The sequence below is a fragment of the Cetorhinus maximus genome, chromosome 16 (genome assembly GCF_964194155.1).
Source record: "Cetorhinus maximus chromosome 16, sCetMax3.hap1.1, whole genome shotgun sequence".
In the NCBI taxonomy this organism is placed as follows: Eukaryota; Metazoa; Chordata; class Chondrichthyes; order Lamniformes; family Cetorhinidae; genus Cetorhinus; species Cetorhinus maximus.
Genome location: NC_135894.1, coordinates 106,146,122 through 106,167,625, shown reverse-complemented (window position 1 = coordinate 106,167,625; position 21,504 = coordinate 106,146,122). Strand labels below are relative to the sequence as shown.

The 21,504-nt window shown below is 44.3% G+C and overlaps 1 protein-coding gene across 1 annotated transcript in view; it reads left to right on the top strand.

Annotated features, from left to right (window-relative positions):
* LOC144691915 (ubiquitin-associated and SH3 domain-containing protein A-like) overlaps positions 1-12,554 on the top strand; it is a 231,439-nt gene extending 218,885 nt beyond the window's left edge. Inside the window, exon 15 of the mRNA XM_078560489.1 lies at positions 12,417-12,554. Within this exon, the coding sequence (XP_078416615.1) occupies positions 12,417-12,554 (138 nt within the window). The remainder of the gene's footprint in view (positions 1-12,416) is intronic.
* Positions 12,555-21,504: the final 8,950 nt, after the last annotated feature.

Genomic DNA, 21,504 nt, shown 5'->3' with positions numbered 1-21,504 from the left:
TGCTCATGCAAATAAAAAAAATAAAAACATTCAAACTCCACTTGAAAAAAATTGCCCTTCATAGAGGCTCATATAACTGTCAATAAAACACACAGCCATTGAAAAACCAGTTGGTCAGCTATCCGCTCATTTATTTTCTCTAAGGCTCAGCAAATGGACTTTCAATCAAAGAAGTCTAGCATCTGTTCAGCTATTTCAAAGGCTCAGAGCACTGAGTCCAGATGATACATTAAAATCAGATTCTCAATACTCTTGAACGTAGAAGGGGATTCATCGATTAGGTAATGTACTCTAAAGTACCCTAAACATTTGTACAATGCTGGTCAATTTAATGACCTGCCTCTCTGGAAAATTCACAATTGAGCATACATCTAAAAGACTGAACCTGATGTCACTTTGAGTGGTCGCCACCTGCTATGATTCCAACACCGACCAAAATGGCAGCTGGCGGAAATCAGGTGGGAAATTTGACTTTAACGTCCCCACCTCCATTTTTGGCACCTGACAGGAGTTTGTCCTGTGTCGGTTGGCAAAATCTGGCTCTATGCCTCTTTATAAAGCTGAAGATCTGATATGCTTTTTTAACAGTTTTCTCAACTTGTTCCACCACCTTCAAAGATTTGTGTACATACAGTCCCGGGTACCTCTATTCCTACACTCTATCTAAAACTGTACCATTTAATTTCTATTGTCTCTCATTCTACCTATCAAAATGCATTCATCTGCCATGTGTTTACCCATTTCATTCATCTGTGCTCCTGAAGCCTGTTATTGTTTACTCATTGTATACTACATTTGCAAGTTTCATGTCACCTATAAACTTTGAGTTTATGCTCTGTATACCCAAGTACAAGTACAAATCATTAGTATTTGTTGAAAGGAACAGTGGTTCTAATACTGAATACTGTGGAAAACTACTGCATACCACCCTCAAGTCTGAAGCTCATGGAATTAAAGGCAAATTATTGACCAGGTTAGGAAATTGGCTGAGCAATAGGGCAGGACAATGACATGAAGACAGGTGGTATTGTAAGCAGCATAGATAAAACAAAAAAATTACAAGAGATATTGATAGGTTAAGTTAGTGGGTAAAACTGTGCCAAATGGATTTCAATGTAGGCAAATGTAAGATTATCCACATTAAATCTAAAGAGAACAGAACAGGGTACTTTCTAAGTGGTGAAAAGCTAGAAACAGTGGAGGTACAAAGGGACTTGGGGATCCAGGTACACAGGTCATTAAAATATCATGAACAGACATGGAAAATAATAAGAAAAAAGGCTAATGGAATGCTGGCCTTTATAGCTAGAGGAATAGAATTCAAGGGTGTAGAAGTCAGCTATGCAAAGTCTTGGTTAGGCTACACCTGGAGTACTGTGAGCAGTTCTGGGCACCACACCTTAGGAAGGATATATTGGCGTAGATTTACTAGAAATACAAGAAGACAAGGGGCAGGATTTTCCCTTCGGCCAGCCAGCATGAAACACGCGCTGAGAGCCTCAGCGCTGCCAGGGCGGGGGCAGGAGGGACGCAAGTGCTGAAGTCTGCACATGCGCAGGGCAGCGCTCACAGAAAGCTTCCTGAAGGCACAGAGCTGCCTCATGGAGCTGAAGATTTATAAAATGAAAAATAAAGATTCTACAAATAATATAAACATCCCCACATGTGGCTCAGTCACATGAAGAAGGACATGTTAAAAATGATTTTATAAAATGTTATTTTTTTAAATTACTGTTGGAAACCTCATCCCGCCCATGGATGAGGCTTTGCAAAAGTGCAAAAGCTGCCTGGCTTATTCACCCACCCGCCAACCGTAAGGTTAGACGGGCAGTGAAAAATTCTACATAATTAAGGGCCTTAATAGGCCTCTTAATTGTCGGTGGGTTCGCTGCCAGTGGAGAGAGTGTATGTTTCTGTTGCCAATCAAGAGGGCTGCTTTGTCCTGGGTGATGTCAATCTTCTTGAATGTTGTTGGAGCTGCACTCATCCAGGCAATTGGAGAGTATTCCTTCACACTCCTGACTTGTGCCCTGTAGATGGTTTTGGGGACTCAGGAGTTGAGTTGCTCGCTACAGGAGTCCTAGCCTCTGACCGGCTCTTGTAGCCACAGTATTTATATGGCTGGTCCAATTAGTTTCAATAGTGACCCCCAGCATGTTGACAGTGGGGGATTCGGTGATGGTAATGCCATTGAATGTCAACAGTGTCATGAAGCTATTAATGTATATAATATTTTGGAATTTTTTTTTAAAAATAGAGCTTAGTCTGTGGGTATATCTTAATTGGATTGACATCAGCTGGTCTGGGTGCTTTGATATGTACTAGTTTTGATACGTAAGAGAGATAGCGTGCATTTGCATTTTTGGAATAGAACATTCAAGAAGTGGGGTGAAAACTTGATGCCTTTCTAACAGCTACCGAGCAATATGTTTATATCGCTAATAAAATTGGTATAATGAATGGGTTTTCATTGTTAAAAGGTAAAGTTCAAAGAGACTGGTGAGACAATGAGAATTTGAATTCAATCAGTGGTAGTAGGTATAACTTCAGTAGTTTTTGGGTGTGCAGAGCAGAGGCAATGTAAGATCTGAAGGCAGCTGCAAGCCTCCAACTGGTTCCACAGTGAAAAGAACCTCATTTTGAATTCATAAGGTGAAAATACTTTGCCTGGTGTTTGATTAAGTCTATGGGTTGCTGTTGCCTTAATGGAAATTAGTTTGGGAGTTTGTTAAAAGTTATGATAGTAGTAATTTGTAGCCATGTGTACATATATTTTAATCTGCGTAAACTAATAAAATGTTTCATTTAGTTTGATGTAAAACCTCGAGAACTAGTGGTCTGATTCCTGAGTTTAGAGTCGCATCTCAAACATAACACTTAAAATTATTGGTTATGACAGTTGTTTAAAGTTTCCCTCTGGAATTTTAAAAATAACTCAGCTTTACCAACTGCATCGGTCATAACAATGGGCAATGATCACATTCTCTCTTGTTGGAGATGGTAATTGCCTGGCACTTATGTGGCGCGAATGTTACTTGGCACTTGTCAGCCCAGGCCTCGGTCTGGTCCAGGTCTTGCTGCATTTGGACATGGACTGCTTCAGTATCTGAGGAGCTGCGAATGGTGCTGAACATTGTGCAATCATCAGCGAACATCCCCACTTTTGACCTTATGATGGAAGGAAGGTCATTGATGAAGCACCTGAAGACGGTTGGGCTGAGGACACTATCCTGAGAAACTCCTGCAATGGTGTCCTGGGGTTGAGATGATTGACCTCCAACAACCACAACCATCTTCCTTTGTGCTAGGTATGACTCCAACCAGCTTAGACTTTTCCCCCTGATCCCCAGTGACTCCAGTTTTGCTCGGGCTCCTTGATGCCACACTCGATCAAAGTCCAGTTCTGGCACCATACTTGAGGAAGGGTGTGAAAGTATTGGACAGAGTATAGAGGAGATTCAGAAGAATGATTCCAGGGATAAACATTGTAGCTATGAGGATAGATTGGAGCGGTTGGGACTGCTTTCCTTGGGGAAAAGAAGGTTGAGAGGAGACTTGATAAAGGTATATTCAAGATCCTGAAGGGTAAGAACAGGGTAAATGGTGATAAACCCTTCTGTCCATGTTTGAACCAAGGCTCTAATGAGGTCAGTTTATCACTTAAGAGAGCATCAAAAACTAGAGGACACAGATTCAAAATAATTGGCAAAAGGAGTAAAAGTAATGTGAGGAAAACATTTTTTCAACCAGAGGGTGGTTGGAGTCAGGTACAAACTTCCTGGTGGTGGAGGCAGATTCGATTGAGGTACTAAAATAGGAATTGGATTGCTATCTGAAATGAATGTGCAAGGTTATGGGGATAAGGCAGGGGAGTGGGACAAGGTGTAATGAGGTCAGGAGCTGAGTAGTCTTGACAGAACTCAAACTGAGCGTCAGTGAGCAGGTTATTGCTATACAAATGGTGCTTGATAGCATTGTTGATGACCGCTTCCATCACTTTATTGATGATGGAGAGTAGACTGATGGGGCAGTAACTGACTGGGTTGGATTTGTCCTGCTTTTTGTGTGCAGGGCATACCTGGTAATTTTCCACATTGCTGGATACATGCCAGTGTTGTAACTGTACTGGAACAGCTTAGCTAGGGACATGGCAAGTTCTGGAGCACAAATCATCAGTACTATTGCCAGAATATTGTCAGGGCCCTTAGCCTTTGCAGTATCCAGTGCCTTCAGCCATTTCTTCCTATCACGCAGAGTGAGTCGAATTGGCTGAAGACTGGCATCTGTGTTGCTGGGGACCTCCGGATGAGGCCGAGATGGATCATCCACTTAGCACTTCTGGCTGAAGATTGTTGCAAATTCTTCAGCCTTTTCTTTTGCACTGATGTGCTGGGTTCCTTCATCATTGAGGATGGGGATATTTGTGGAGCCTCCTCCTCCAGTGAGTTGTTTAATTGTCCATCACCATTCACAACTGGATGTGGCAGGACTGCAGAGCTTAGATCTGATCCATTGGTTGGCGAAATCAACTCCTCCTCATCAGCTGACTGCTGCGAAGGAGCAGCTTCTCCGGTTACCCATATATGTCCGTGGTTGCGACAATATATCTGGTTGTTCATTTTCACCATGTACGATTGAGGTGACAAGTGTTTTAAAACAGTTCCAAGCTGCCAAATGCACTGATCTTTGTTGCATGTGTTGAATGTTTGCACTCTGACTGGCTCTCCATCGGTGGAGAAGAAAAGAGTCGACGTTTCGAGTCCTCACAACCCTTCAACAGAACTGAGTATAGCTGGGAGAGGGGTGAAATATAAGCTGGTTTAAGGTGGCGGCGGGGGGAGAGAGAAGTTGAGGGGGGGTTGTGGTTGTAGGGACAAGCAAGCAGTGATAGGGGCAGATAATCAAAAGATGTCACAGACAAAAGGATGAAAGAGGTGTTGAAGGTGTGATATTATCTAAGAAAATGTTTCTGGGAGGGAGGAGAAGGCATGAGGGACCCCCTTGTCCTCACTTATCACCCCACCAGCCTCCGCATTCAAAGGATCATCCTCCGCCATTGAAGGTGTGATATTATCTAAGAAAATGTTTCTGGGAGGGAGGAGAAGGCATGAGGGACCCCCTTGTCCTCACTTATCACCCCACCAGCCTCCGCATTCAAAGGATCATCCTCCGCCATTTCCGCCAACTCCAGCATGATGCCACCACCAAACACATCTTCCCTTCACCCCCCCTGGCGGCATTCCGTAGGTACGGTTCCCTCCGGGACACCCTGGTCCACTCCTCCATCACCCCCTACTCCTCAACCCCCACCTATGGCACCTCCCCATGCCCACGCAGAAGATGCAACACCTGCCCCTTCACTTCCTCTCTCCTCACCGTCCAAGGGCCCAAACACTCCTTTCAAGTGAAGCAGCATTTCACTTGCATTTCCCCTAACTTAGTCTACTGCATTCGTTGCTCCCAATGCGGTCTCCTCTACATTGGAGAGACCAAACGCAAACTGGGCGACCGCTTTGCAGAATACCTGCAGTCTATCCGCAAGAAAGACCCAAACCGCCCTGTCGCTTGCCATTTTAACACTCCACCCTGCTCTCTTGCCCACATGTCTGTCCTTGGCTTGCTGCATTGTTCCAGTGAAGCCCAATGCAAACTGGAGGAACAGCACCTCATCTTCCGACTAGGCACTTTACAGCCTTCCGGGCTGAATATTGAATTCAACAACTTTAGATCTTAAACTCCCTCCCCCCATCCCCACCCCGTTTCTTCCCCCTCCCTTTTGTTTTTTTCAATAATTTATATAGATTTTTCTTTTCCCACCTATTTCCATTATTTTAAAATCTACAACTAATACATTGTCAGTCTTTCCACCCCACCCCCACCAGAGCTGTACCTTGAATGTCCTGCCATCCATTCTTAATTAGCACATTTTCTTAAATAATATCACCACCTTCAACACCTCTTTGATCCTTTTGTCTGTGACATCTTTTGATTATCTGCTCCTATCACTGCTTGCTTGTCCCTACAACCACCCCCCCACCCCTCAACTTCTCTCTCCCCCCACACCACCTTAAACCAGCTTATATTTCACCCCTCTCCTAACTATACTCAGTTCTGTTGAAGGGTCGTGAGGACTCGAAACGTCAACTCTTTTCTTCTCTGCCGATGCTGCCTGACCTGCTGAGTTTTTCCAGGTAATTCTGTTTTTGTTTTGGATTTCCAGCATCCGCAGTAGTTTTTTGTTTTTATCTAATTGTTTATTCCTGTCTGGCACAAAAGGAAAATAGGAAAGGTGGCCAAACCATGGCTAACCAGGGAAATTAGAGATAGTATTAGATCCAAGGAAAAGGCATACAAATTGGCCAGAAAGAAACAACAGACCTGAGGATTGGGAGCAGTTTAGGATTCAGCAAAGGAGGACCAAGGGATTGATTAAGAAGGGGGAAATAGAGTACGAGAGTAAGCTTGCAGGAAACATAAAAACTGACTGTAAAAGTTTGTATAGGTATGTGAAGAGAAAAAGATTAGTGAAGACAAATGTAGGTCCCTTACAGTCAGAAACAGGGGAATTCCAGACACCCACTACCCTCTGCGTAAAAAAGTTCTTCCTCATGTCCCCACTACACCTTCTGCCACATATCTTGAATCTATGTCCCCTGGTTCTAGAATTCTCCACCAAAGGACACAATTTTATCCTGTCCACTCTATCTATTCCCCTCATAATTTTGAACACCTACTTTGTTTCTGTCTTCACAAAGGAGGACACTAATAACATACCAGAAATGTTGGGGAACACAGGGTTTAGTGAGAGGGAGGAACTGAAAGAAATCAGTATTAGTAGGGAAATGGTGTTGGGGAAATTGATGGGATTGAAGGCCGATAAATCCCCGGGGCCTGATAATCTACATCCCAGAGTACATAAGGAAGTGGCCCTAGAAATAGTGGATGCATTGGTGGTCATCTTCTGAGATTCTTTAGACTCTGGAACAGTTCCTACAGATTGGAGGGTAGCTAATGTAACCCCACTATTTAAAAAGGGAGGCAGAGAGAAAACAGGGAATTATAGACCAGTCAGCCTGATGTCGGTAGTGGGGGAAATTCTAGAGTCCATTATAAAAGATTTAATAGCTGAGCACGTGGAAAACAGTGGCAGAATCAGACAGAATCAGCATGGATTTATGAAAGGGAAATCATGCTTGACAAATCTTACTGGAATTTTTCGAGGGTGTAACTAGTAGAGTTCATGAGGGGGAGCCAGTGGATGTGGTTTATTTGGACTTTCAGAAGGCTTTCGACAAAGTCCCACATAAGAGATTGGCGTGTAAAATTAAAGCTCATGGGATTGGGGGTAGTGTGTTGAGATGGATAGAAAACTGGTTGGCAGACAGGAAACAAAGAGTAGAAATAAACGCGTCTTTTTCCGAATGGCAGGCAGTGACTAGTGGGGTACCGCAGGGATCGGTGCTGGGACCCCAGTTATTCACAATATATATTAATGATTTAGATGAGGGAATTAAATGTAATATCTCCAAATTTGCATATGACACAAAGCTGGGTGGGAGGGTGAGCTGTGAGGAGGATGCAGAGATGCTTCAGTGTGATTTGGACAAGCTGAGTGAGTGGGCAAATGCATAGCAGATGCAGTATAATGTGGATAAATGTGAGGTTCTCCATTTTGGTAGCAAAAACAGGAAGGCAGATTATTATCTGAATGGCCATAAATTGAGAGAGGGGAATGTGCAACGAGACCTGAGTGTCCTTGTACACCAGTTGCTGAAGGTAAGCATGTAGGTGCAGCAGGCAGTAAAGAAGGCAAATGGCACGTTGGCCTTCATAGCCAGAGGATTCGAGTACAGGAACAAGGTTGTCTTGCTGCAATTGTACAGGGCCTTGGTGAGACCACACCTGGAATATTGTGTGTAGTTATAGTCTCCTTATCTGAGGAAGGATGTTCTTGCTATAGAGGGAGTGCAGCAAAGGTTTACCCGACTGATTCCTGGGATGGCAGGGCTGACATATGAGGAGAAATTGAGTCGATTAGGATTATATTTGCTGGAGTTCAGAAGAATGAGGGGGGATCTCATAGAAACCTATAAAATTCGAACAGGACTAGACAGGGTAGCTGCAGGAAGGATGTTCCCGATGGTGGGGGAGTACAAAACCAGGGGTCACAGTCTGAGGATATGGGGTAGACCATTTAGGACTGAGATGAGGAGAAATTTCTTCACCCAGAGAGTGGTGAGCCTGTGGAATTCATTACCACAGAAAGTAGTTAAGACTAAACCATTGTATGCTTTCAAGAAGGAGTTAGATATAGCTCTTGGGGTGAAAGTGATCAAAGGGTATGGGGAGAAAGCGGGAGCAGGCTATTGAGTTGGATGATCAGCCATGATCATAATGAATGGCGGAGCAGGCTCGAAGGGCCGAATGGCCTACTCCGGCTCCTAGTTTCTATGTTTCTTTGACTTGACTCAAAAGCCTGATCTTGGACTTTGTATTTTGAATTTAGTCTGTGCACTGAGTAAAAACAAGGGGTGGGATTTTCTCACCACGCCCATCACTGGAATCATCCGATCCTCCCAAAAGTCAATGGATTTTTGGCTGCACCGCCAAATCTCCCGCAGCGGGTCCTGCCACAATGGGGCCAGAAAATCCTCGCCAAAGTCTCTAATTTCCCTATTGGCACTACTAGCACTCAGCTGATCATTTTTTTTATCCTTGTCTAGCAGTTTCTGCCAGGAGAAAAACTGGGGAGCAATTTAAAAAGTTTCATCCAGATACAGCTGTTAAACATTTCTTAAAACAAGAACACAAGTTCTCAATAATGAAAAAAACTGACCAATAAGTAGACCCTTGCAGCTTTTTTTTGTGTTTTTAAAATAACTTTAGTGTATTCAGTTGAAAGAAAGCAGTCACATTTATAATTAGTTCCCTTTTCAAAGTCATACATTGTTCTCTTTTAATTTTATATTATAATCACTTAGTAAAATTAAAGCATATTAGGAATCAGGAAAGTTGAGTTGGTTGAAAAAAGGACAAGAGGGGTGAGAGTTCTTTGGAATGTGTTTAAGATAATTTTCTACAGCAGTATGTTTCCAGTCCAGCGATGGGACATGCACTTTTGGACCTGGTTCTGGGGAATGAGTTGGCCCAAGTGAATCAAATATCAGTGGGAGAGCCTCTCGGGGACAGTGACCATTGTATCATAAGGGTTAGGTTAATCATGGAAAAGGACAGGGCACAATCCAGAGCAGGGATAATTAATTGGGGGAAAGCCAACTTTAATGGGATGAGAATGCACCTGAGTCGAGTGAGTTGGAATCAAATGTTGGCAGAAAAGACGGTGGCTGAACAATGGGCCACCTTCAAAGAGAAAGCATTGCAGGCAATGTCAAGGTACATTCCCTTGGTTATCCACTTTGGTAGAAGGAACAGATGTGCAGAGTATTTCCTAAATGGTAAGAGATTAGAAAGTGTAGATGTACAGAGGGACCTGGGTGTCCTTGTCCATAAGTCACTGAAAGCTAACATGCAGGTGCAGCAGGCAATTAGAAAGCTAATGGAATGTTAGCCTTTATCGCAAGAGGATTTGAGTACCGGAGTAGTGACGTCTTGCTTCAACTGTATAGGACCTTGGTTAGACCACACCTGGAGTACTGAGTGCAGTTTTAGTCCCCTTACCTTAGGAAGGATATTATTGCCATAGAGAGAGTGCAATGAACGTTCACTAGACTTGTTCTGGGGATGGTGGGACTGTCTTATGAAGAGAGATTGGGGAAACTGGGCCTTTATTCTCTACAGTTTTGAAGAATGAGAGGTGATCTCATTGAAACCTACAAAATGCTTAAAGGAATAGTCAGGGTAGTTGCAGGTAAAATGTTTCCCCTGTTTGGGCAGTCTAGAACCAGGCGAGACAATTTCATTATAAGAGGGAAGACACTTAGGACTGAGATAAGGAGAAATTTCTTTACTCAGAGGGTTGTGAATCTTTGGAATTCTCTCCCCCAGAGGGCACGGAAGCTCAGTCATCGAGTATGTTTAAGATAGAGATTGATAGATTTCTGATTGACAATAACGTAAAAGGTTATGGGGATAGTGTGGATAAAAGGCATTGAAGTGTTCAATCAGCTATGATTGTATTAAATAGTGGAGCAGGCTCGACAGGCTGAATGGCCTTCTCCTGTTCCTATGTTCCTATGAAGGGGAAAGGTAGGACAAATAAATCCAGAGCGCACTGGCTGAATATGGAAAGACCAGAGAGGAAGTGAAGAAACTAATAAGAAAAGCAAGGAGGGAGCACGAAAAGAGGCTGGTAGTGAACATAAAAGGGAATCCTAAGGTCTTCTATAAGCATGTAAATAATAAAAAGGTGGTAAACGAAAGAGTAGGACTGATTAGGGACAAAAAGGGGACTTGCATGTGGAGGCTGGAGAAATGGTGGAGGTGTTGAATGAGTACTTTGCATCTGTCTTTACAAAAGAAGAACTTGCTACCCAGGCCAAGATGAGAGAGGAGGTAACTGGTACAGCAGAAGAACTTACAATTGAGGGGAAGGAGGTATTGGAAAGTCTATCTTTACTTAAAATAGATAAGGTACCAGGACCGGATGAGATGCATCCAAGGGTACTGAGGGAAGTGAGAGTAGAAATTGCAGAGGCACTAGTGATAATCTTCCTGTCTTAGACACAGGGGAGGTGCCAGAGGACTAGAGAACTGCAAATATTACACCCTTGTTCAAAAAAAGGTGTAAGGATAAAGCTGGCAACTACAGGCCAGTCAGTTTGACCTCAGTGGTAGGGAGACTTCTGGAAACTATGATACGGGATAAAATCAATAATCACTTAACAAGTGCAGGATAATTAAGGAAAGCCAGCATGGATTCATCAAGGGAAAATCATGTTTAACTAACTCACTGGAGTTTTTTTGAGGAGGTAACAGAGACGGTTGATAAAGGAAATGCTGTTGATGTGGTGTATATGGATTTTCAAAAGGCATTTGATACAGTGCCACACAACAGACTTGTGAGCAAAATTCTAGGTCATGGAATAAAAGGGAAAGTAGGCACTTGGATAATAAATTGGCTGAGTGACAGGAAACAGAGACTAGTGATAAAAGGTTGTTGTTCAAATTGGAGGAAAGTTTGTAGTGGAGTTCCTCAGGGGTCAGTGCTGGGACCCTTGCTCTTCCTGATATATATTAATGACCTAGACTGTGGTGTGCAGGGCATGATTTCAAAATTTGCGGATGATACAAAGATTGGAAATTTTGTCAACTGTGATAGGGATAGTCTTGAACTTCAAAAGGACATAGACATGTTGGTGGGTTGGGCAGACAAGTGGCAGGTGAAGTTCAATGCAGACAAGTGTGGGGTGATTTGTTTTGGCAGGAAAGATATGGTGAGACAGTATAAAATAAAGAGACAGCCTCTAAAGGAGGTGCAGGAACAGAGGTGTATACATACATAGGACATTGAAGATGGCAGGGCATGTTGAGAGAGCAGTTAATAAAGCATATAGTATCTTGGGATTTATTAATAGGGGAATTGAGTACAAGAGTAAAGAGGTCATGTTGAACTTGTATAAGACACTAGTTAAACCTCACCTGGAGTACTGCGTCTAGTTCTGGGCGCCATACTTGAGGAAGAGTGTGAAGGCATTGGAGAGAGTGCAAAGGAGATTCACAAGAATGATTCCCGGGATGGAGAACTGTAGCTATGAGTATAGATTGGAGAAGTTGGGACTGTTTTCGCTGGAGAAAAGAAGGCTGAGAGGAGACTTGATAGAGGTATTCAAGATCCTGAGAGGTATGGACAGGGTAAATAGTGAGAAACTGTTCCCACTCAAGAGAGCATCAAGAACTAGAGGGCACAGATTCAAATTGATTGGCAAAAGGAGGATGTGATGTGAGGAAAATTTTTTTCATCCAGAGGGTGGTTGGAGTCTGGAAGAAACTTCCTGAAAGGGTGGTGGAGGCAGGTTTGATCGAGGTATTCAAAATGGAATTGGATTGCTTCCTGAAAAGAGAGAATGTGCAAGGTTACGGGGATAAAGCAGGAGAGTGGGACTATGTGGAATGCTCTTTCAAAAAGCTAGTACAGACTTGATGAGCCGAATGGCCTCCGTCTGCACTGTAAAGATTCTGTGATACTGTGAAGTGCTGAGAGGCAAAACTGAAGTGGTACAGTATGCCACTGGCAAGAACATGCAATTATAGGAACAAGTTTACATGGACAGACTCCATAATAAATGTGGTCACAGGAAAGTGGTATAATGTGCATCAAGAATGTGAATGAAGTAAGATCTTTAATCTATAATAGAATTGATGGTTAAAGAACATTTAACAGGAATACTTCAAGGCATTTTTAATGTAAAGTTCATTTTTTGAGTTCACGTTGTGTAATGCTTGTCATTTTGCTGCAGATTCCTGCTCTTGGGTTGTGCTGCTGTGAAGAAGTCAAAGAAACGAAGAAGTGGCAAATGATTGAACCCCCAGTCAGGACGCTGACTCATGGGCCCAACCCAGCTTTTAGCTGGAAAGAAATCATATTTCAAATTTAAGGACATTATGTTGAATGCATAATTTCTTACCATTGAATGAATTTTAACATGCAACTAGGTGTAGGCAGTGGTTAAATAACTGAAGTCTAACTTAGTAATAACATTGAATGGACATAGAGCATAGGAAATAGGAGCAGGAGTGGACATTCGGACCCTTGAACCTGCTCCACCATTCAATACAATTATGACTAATCTTTGACCTTAATTCCACTTTCCCACCTGTTACCCGTTTCCCTTGATTCCCCCTAGAGTCTAAAAATCTATCAGTCTTGAATATACTCAATGACTGAGCAACTACAGCCCTCTGTTCCAAATTTCAAAAATTCACAACCCTTTGAGTAAAGAAATTACTCCTCATCTCAATCCGAAATGATCAATCCCTTATCCTGAGATTATTCCCCCGGGATTGAGACTCTCCAACCAGAGTAAATAATATGTAGCAAGACTTCTTGTACTCCAATCCCCTTGCAAAAAAGGCCAACAGGCCATGTGCTTTCCTACCCGTTCGCTGTGCCTGCATGCTAACTTTGTGTTCCTTATGTGAGGACACTTAAATCTCTCTGAACATCAACATTTACAAGTTTCTCATTATTTAAAAAATATTTAATTTTTCTATTGTTCCTTCCAAAGTGTAGAACCCCACATTTCCCTACAATATATTCCATCTGCCACCTTGTTGCCCACTCACTTAACCTTCTATAACTCTTTACAACCTACATAAAAACATATAAATTAGGAGCAGCAGTAGGCCACTTGGCCCTTCGAGCCTGCTCCACCATTCAGTAGTATCATGGCTGATCTGATTGTAACTTCAACTCCACATTCCTGTCTACCCCGATAACCTTGCACCCGCTTGCGTATCAAGAATCTATCTACCTCTGCCTTAAAAATATTCAGAGACTCTGCTTCCACTACCTTTTGAGGAAGAGAGTTCCAAAGACTCTCAACCCTCTAAAAGAAAAAATTTCTCCTTATGTCTGTCCTATATGAGCGACCCCTTCTTTTTAAACAGCGGCCCCAGGTACTAGATTCTCCCACAAGAGGAAACATCCTCTCCACATCCACCCTGTCAAGACCCCTCAGGATCTTGCATTTCAATCAAGGTGCCTCTTACTCTTACAAACATACGGACAAGGAGCAGAAGGCCATTCGGCCCCTCAAGCCTGCTCTGCCATTTAATAAGATCGTGGCTTTTCAGATAGTAACCTCAAATCTGCATCCATACCCCCGATAACATTTCACCTCCTTGCTTACCAAGAATCTATCCACTTCTACCTGAAAAATACTCAAACACTCTGCTTCCACCGCCTTTTCAAGAAGAGTTCCAAAGACTCACAATTCTCTGAGAAAAGATTTCGCCTCAGCTCCATTTCAAATCGGTGATGCCTTATTTTTAAAGCGACCCCTAGTTCTAGGTTCTCCCATGAAGGGATTCTATCCACAGCCACCCTGTCAAGACCCCTCACAATCTTATGTTTCAATCAAGTCGCCTCTTACTCTTCTATCCTCAGCAGATACAAGCCTAGCCTGTCCAACCTTTCCTCATAGGAAAACCTGCCCATTCCAGGTATTTGTTTGGCAAACCTTCTCTGAACTGCTTCCAACACATTTACATCCTTACTTTAATAAGGTGACTAATAACGGACACAGCACTCCAGATGGCAGTCTTCAACATCGACTCCAGACCCCATGAACTCTCATGGCATCAGGTCAAACGTGGACAAGGAAATCTTCTGCTGATTACCATGTACTGCCCTCCCTCAGCTGATGAATCAGTGCTCCACCACTTTGAACACCACTTGGAGGAAGCACTGAGGGTGGCACTGGTGCAGAATGTACTCTGGGTGGGGGACTTCAATGTCCATCACTAAGAGTAGCTCAGTAGCACCACTACTTACCAAGCTAGCTGAATCCTAAAGGACATAGCTGCGAGACTGGGTCTGCGGCAGGTGGTGAGGGGACCAACAAGAGGGAAAAACATACTTGACCTCTTCCTCACAAACCTGCCTGCTGCAGACGCATCTGTCCATGACAGTGTCATTAGGGAAGTGACCACCGCACAGTCATTGAGGAGACAAAGTGCTGCCTTCACATTGAGGTTACCCTCCATTGTGTTCTGTAGCACTACCACCATGCTAAATGGGATAGATTTCGAACAGATCTAGCAACTCAAGACTGGGCATCCATGAGGCGCTGTGGGCCATCAGCAGCAGCAGAATTGTACGCGAACACAATCTCATGGCCCGGCATATCCCGCACACTACCATTACCATCAAGCCAGGGGATCAACTTTGGTTCAGTGAAGAGTGCAGGAGGGCATGCCAGGAGCAGCACATCCCCATTCTCACGGCCTAGCACATAAATGCTAAAGATAAAGCTGAAGTATTTGCTACAATCTTCAGCCAGAAGTGCTGAGTGGATGATCCATCTAGACCTTCTCCAGAGGTCCCCAGCATCACAGATTCAAGTCATCAGTCAATTCGATTCACTCCACGCAATATCAAGAAATGCCTGAAGCACTGAGTACTGCAAAGGCTATGGGCCCTGACAACATTCAGGCAATGGTACTGAAGACTTGTGCTCCAGAACTTGCCGCACCCTTAGCCAAGCTGTTCCAGTACAGCTACAACACTGGCATTTACCTGGCTATGTAGAATATTACCCAGGTATGTCCTGTACACAAAAAGCAGGACAAATCCAACCCAGCCAATTACTGTCCCATCAATCTACTCTCCATTATCAGTAAAGTAATGGAAGGAGTCATCAACAGTGCTATCAAGCGGCACCTGCTGAGCAATAACTTGCTCACTGACTCCAGGTTTGGCTTCCGCCAGGGCCATTCAGCTCCTGGCCTCATTACAGCCCTAGTTCAAACATGGACAAAAGAGCTGAACTCCTGAGGTGAGGTGGGAGTGACTGCCCTTGACATCAAGGACTGCATTTGACCGAGTGTGGCATCAAGGAGCCCTCGCAAAACTGGAGTCAATGGGAATCAGGGGTCAAACTCTCCGCTGGTTGGAGTCATACCTAGCACAAAGGAAGATGGTTGTGGTGGCTAAAGATCAGTCATCTCAGTTCCAGGACATCACTGCAGGAGTTCCTCAGGGTAGTGTCCTCGGCCCAACCATCTTCAGCTGCTTCATCAATGATCTTTCTTCCATCATAAGGTCCGAAGCGCGGACATCCGCTGATGATTTCACAATGTTCAGCACCATTCGTGACTCCTCAGATACAGGAGCAGCCCATGCCCAAATGCAGCAAGACCTTTACGTTCAATGGCATTGACATCACTGAATCTCCCACTATCAACATCCTGGGGGTTACCATTGACCAGAAACTGAACTGGACTAGCCATATAAATACGGTGGCTATAAGAGCTGGTCAGGGGCTGGGAATTGTGTGACGAGTAACTCCCCTCCTGACTCTCCAAAGCCTGTCCACCATCTACAAGGCACAAGTCAGGAGTGTGATGGAATACTCCCAACTTGCCTGGATGAGTGCAGGTCCCACAACACTCAAGAAGCTTGACACCATCCAGGACAAAGCAGCCCATTTGACTAGCACCACATCAACAAACATTCACTCCCGCCACCACCGATGCACAGTAGCAGCAGTGTGTACCATCTACAAGATAAACTGCAGAAATTCACCAAGGCTCCTCAGACAGCACCTTCCAAACCCACGGCCACTACCATCTAGAAGAACTAGGGCAGCAGATAGATGAGAACACCACCACCTGGAAGTTCCCCTCCCAGTCACTCACCATCCTGAATTGGAAATATATCGTCGTTCCTTCACTGTTGCTGGGTCAAAATCCTGGAACCCCCTTCCTAACAGCACTGTGGGTGTACATATACCACATGGACTGCAGCGGTTCAAGAAGGCAGCTCACCACCACCTTCTCAAGGGCAGCTAGGGATGGGCAATAGATGCTGGTCCAGCCAGTGAAGCCCACATTCCATGAATGAATAAATTTTTTAAAAAGGCGGTTTTACTAGTGAACTCTCTCCTCCATCCCCACCCCCTTTCCGATCCCACTTTTTCCAATAATTTATAATTTTTTTACAACTATAAATTTTTTCTTTTCCCTCCTATTTTAAAATTTATTTCGATCTATTGTTTCATCTCCACCTTTTAGCCCATTTCGATCCCTTCCCCCCACCCTACCTGCACTAGGGCCATCTGCCACTAGCTTGCTTCCCTTAATGACCCCATTAGCACATCCTTTAGATAATATCACCACCGTCAACACCCCTTTGACCTTTTGTCTATGACATCTTTGGCAGTTTCTTCTTGGCCTCCACCTATCATTGGCCCCCTATCGAGCTCTCCTGTCCCACCCACTTCTACCAGCTAATATTTCATCTCATTTCTATATGTCTTAGTTCTGATGAAGGGTCATATGGACTCGAAACGTCAACTGTATCCCTCTCCGCAGATGCTGTCAAACAGCATCTATTGCTGTTTTTCCAGGTATTTTTGTTTTTGTTCTAGATTTCGAGCATCCGCAGTATTTTGCTTTTAGCTTCGGTCTTACTAGTGCTTTGTATAATTGAAGCATAACCTCCCTACTTTTGTATTCAATTACCCTCACAATAAATGATAGCATTTCATTAGCTTTCCTAATTATCTGCTGTACCTACAGACTAGCCTTTTGTGATTCATGCACTAAGACACCCAAACCCCTCTGCAATCTCTCACCATTTAGATAATATGCTTCTCTTTTATTCTTTCTACCAATATGAACAATTTCACATTTTCCCACGTTAACCTTCATTTGCCAGATCTTTGCCCACTCACTTAACCTATCTACGTACTTTTGTGGCCTCCTTATGTCCACATGCTCATCACCAGGAAAAACCTCCCAACTCATTTAGAGAACCTAGGCAGGGTCCTACGTAGACTGGAAAAATACGGCATCCACTGTAAGAAATCCAAATGCTCGTTCCTGAAGCCCTCAGTGGAGTTCCTGGGATGTGTGATCGACGAAACTGGCCTCTCAACCTCACCCAGAAAGGTGGAGGCAGTGGTGAATGCACCACAGCCTAAAAATGTTAAGGAGCTTGGTTTATTTTTGGGGCTTGTGAATTACTGCGGCAAGTTCATTTTCAGTTTGGCTACCAAGGCAGCACCACTGAATAATCTGTTGAAGTAGAATGCAAAATGGGATTGGTTACAAACCTGTCAGGAAAGTTTCAAGGCACTCAACAAGAGCTCACTGCTGCTAAAGTCCTGGCACATTTCAATGAAAAGTTACCTGTCAGCCTGGCTTGTGATGCATATGGATATGGTGTTGGAGCTGTCATCTCCCACACATTTCCTGATGGCAGTGAAAGGCCCATTGTATACGCCTTGTGCACATTGTCCAAGGCAGAACAAAATGATGCCCAAATTGAGAAGGCAGCTCTTGGACTAATCTATGGAATCAAGAAGTTCCACCAATATTTGTATGGGTGTAAATTCACATTAATTACAGACCGCAAGCCTTTGACCTGGTTGCTTAGCCCAAAGTCACAAACCACAACACATGCCACTGTGTGCCTACAAAGGTGGGCTCTGATCTTATCTGCTTACCAGTATGAAATGACAATTCGCTCCACTGAGAATCATGGAAGTGCGTATGCACTCTCCAGGCTTCCGTTACACCACAGCCCCACAACCCAATGTGAACTCACTGCTTTCAATGTGAATCAGATAGACACATTACCTGTAAAGCAGATCAATTTCAACTTGAAACGCAGAGGGATGCTGTGGTCTCCAATGTTTACCTGCACACACAGAAGGGTTGGTATGTACCTCAAGAAGTGATTACTGAGCTTAAACCTTACTACATGTGTAGATTTGAGCTGACTCTGCAAGACGGTTGTTTGTTAAATTTCCAGGGATCTCCAGTCACAGTGGAAGATTTCTGGGAAACATCTGCTCCAGTTTGTAAAATCCAACTTGATTCAACTGACAAACCTGAAGCACCTGCAGCTGCAACTGTTGAACCTGAACAGAAACAAATGGAACGCAGAACTTCCAATTTCTGCAAACAAACTGAGATACCTAAGTCAACACTCCTCTCTAGACCAAAGCGAATCTGCAAACCACCTGACCAATTTGTTCCTGGCTAAAGGGGGAGGAGATGTAATCTTTGTGTTTAACATTAATGTTTTTTGGAAAAGGACATTTTAGTTAAAAAAAAAGTGTTACATAAAAAAACCTGACAGAGGGGTGTGCTAAATCCTGGATGTATTGTCCTCTGGTATTGAATAAGGAATAAAGGAACCTTCTGTTTTTTTACACAGGAATCTGAGGTTCAGAAGCAGATAGCTGTGTGTGTGCTTGTATTCTAAATTGTTAAGACGTGACAAAACACTTCATCAAGAAATTTGGCAACCATCCCATCCATCCCTTCATCCAAGTCATTTATATAAATTGTAAACAGTTGAGGTCCGAGCACTGATCCCTGTGGTACACCACTCATCACATCTTGTCAACCTGAAAACAACCCATTTATGCCTACTCTCTGCTTCCTGTTAGCCAGCCAATATTCTATCCATGCCAATATGTTGCCCCCTATATCATGAGCTTTTATTGTCCACAATTAAATCTCAAGGATTGTGCGAGGGGAGGACCCTGGGACAGGCAGTCAGCAGCACCTAGAGGAGAGTGTGAGAGGAGGACCCCAGGCCAGGCAGTGAGCAGCACCTAGAGGAGAGTGGGAGAGGGGGGCCCAAAGGCAGGCAGTCAGCAATACCTAGAGGAGAGAGCAAGAGGAGGACCCTGGGACAGGCAGTCAGCAGCACCTAGAAGAGAGTGTGAGAGGAGGACCCCAAGCCAGGCAGTCAGCAATACCTAGAGGACAGAGCAAGAGGAGGACCCTGGGACAGGCAGTCAGCAGCACCTAGAGGAGAGTGCGAGAGGGGGGCCCAGAGGCAGGCAGTCAGCAGTACCTAGAGGAGAGAGCAAGAGGAGGACCCTGGGACAGGCAGTCAGAAGCACCTAGAGGAGAGTGTGAGAGGAGGACCTGTTTCTACCTGTCAGAGCTGAAGTGTGACGTCAAAGGAAAACAGGTAGATGATTGGCGGGTATCTCTTCCATGTCTCTTTTGATTGGCCAAGTGGTGTAAATCAGGAGACGTTATTACAATTGAAGAGTACAGTTAAGAAATTAATTTTTAAAATATTTTTTAGATCCGAATTAATTAATTAAATAGAGCAGAGATGGCTGGGCAGGCGATGTGTTGCAGCTGTGATATGTGGGGGCTGGTGGACGCTGGCGCGATCCACGGTGACCACATCAGCAGCAAGTGTTGGTGCTCGAGGAACTTCGGCTCAGAGTTGATGAGCTGAGTCCGAGCTGCGGACACTGCAAAAGATCAGGGAGGGGGAGAGTTACCTGGACACTGTCTTTCAAGAGACAGTCACACCCCTTAGATTAATTACATCGAATTTGGACCATGGTCAGGGACAGGAGAGGGTGACTGCGAGTGAGACAGGTATAGGGATCCAAAATTTAGCTCTGGAGGAGCCTCGACCAGTGTTCTTGTCTAAGAGGTACAAGGTTCTTGCTCCTGGTGTGGATGAGGGCACAGACTGCAGGGAGGATGAGCGAACTGACCAAAGCACTGTGGTACAGAGCACCATTCAAGTCGGGGGAGAAAAGAGAAATATAGTAGTAATAGGGGATAGCATAGTTAGAAACATAGAAACTAGGAGGAGGACTAGGCCATTCGGTGCTTCGAGTCTGCTCCGCCGTTCAATATGATCGTGGCTGATCCTCTATCTCAATGCCATATTCCTGCTTTCTCTCCATATCCCTTGATGCCCCTAATATCCAAAAGTAGGGGAATAGATACTCTTCTCTGCAGCAAAGTCAGAGAGTCCCGAAAGCTGTGTTGGTTTCCTGGTGCCAAGGTTAAGGACATCTCTTCTGGGCTGGAGAGGAACTTGGAGTGGGAGGGGAAGGATCCAGTTGTCGTGGTCCATGTAGGTACCAATGGCATAGGTAGGACTAGGAAAGAGGTTCTGCTGAGGGACTACAAGCATAGAGTCATAGAGTTATACAGCACAGAAACAGGCCCTTCGGCCCATTGTGTCTGTGCTGGCCATCAAGCACTTATCTATTCTAGTCCCATTTTCCAGTACTTGGCCCGTAGCCCTGTGTGCTATGGCGTTTCAAGTGTTCATCTAAATACTTCTTAAATGTTGTGAGGGTTCCTGCCTCTACCACCCTCTCAGGCAGAATGTTCCAGATTCCAACCACCCTCTGGGTGAAAAAATTTTTCCTCAAATCCCCTCTAAACCTCCTGCCCCTAATATATTATATATATGCCCCCTGGTTACTGACACCTCCGCTAAGGGGAGAAGTTTCTTCCTTTCTACCCTCTCAATGCCCCTCATAATTTTGTATACTTCTATCAGGCGCCCCCTCAGCCTTCTCTGCTCTAAGGGAAACAACCTTAGCCTATCCAGTCTCTTTTCATAGCTGAAACACTTCAGGGCAGGCCTAATCCTTGTGAATCTCCTCTGCAACCTCTCCAGTGCAATCACATCCTTCCTATAGTGTGGCGACCAGAACTGCACACACTACTCCAGCTGTGGCCTCACTAATGTTTTATACAGCTCCAACATAACCTTCCTGCTCTTATCACAGAATCACAGAGTACAGAAAAGGCCCTTCGGCCCACTGAGTCTGCACCGACATGTGAGAAACACCTGACCAACCTACCTAATCAAATTTACCAGCACTTGGCCCATAGCCTTGAATGTTATGACTTGCCCAGTGCTCATCCAGGTACTTTTTAAAGGATGTGAGGCAACCCACCTCCACCACCCTCCCAGGCAGTGCATTCCAAACCGTCACCACCCTCTGGGTAAAAAAGTTTTTCCTCAAATCCCTCCTAAACTTCCTGCCCCTCACCTTGAACCTATGTCCCCTTGTGACTGACTCTTCAAATAAGGGG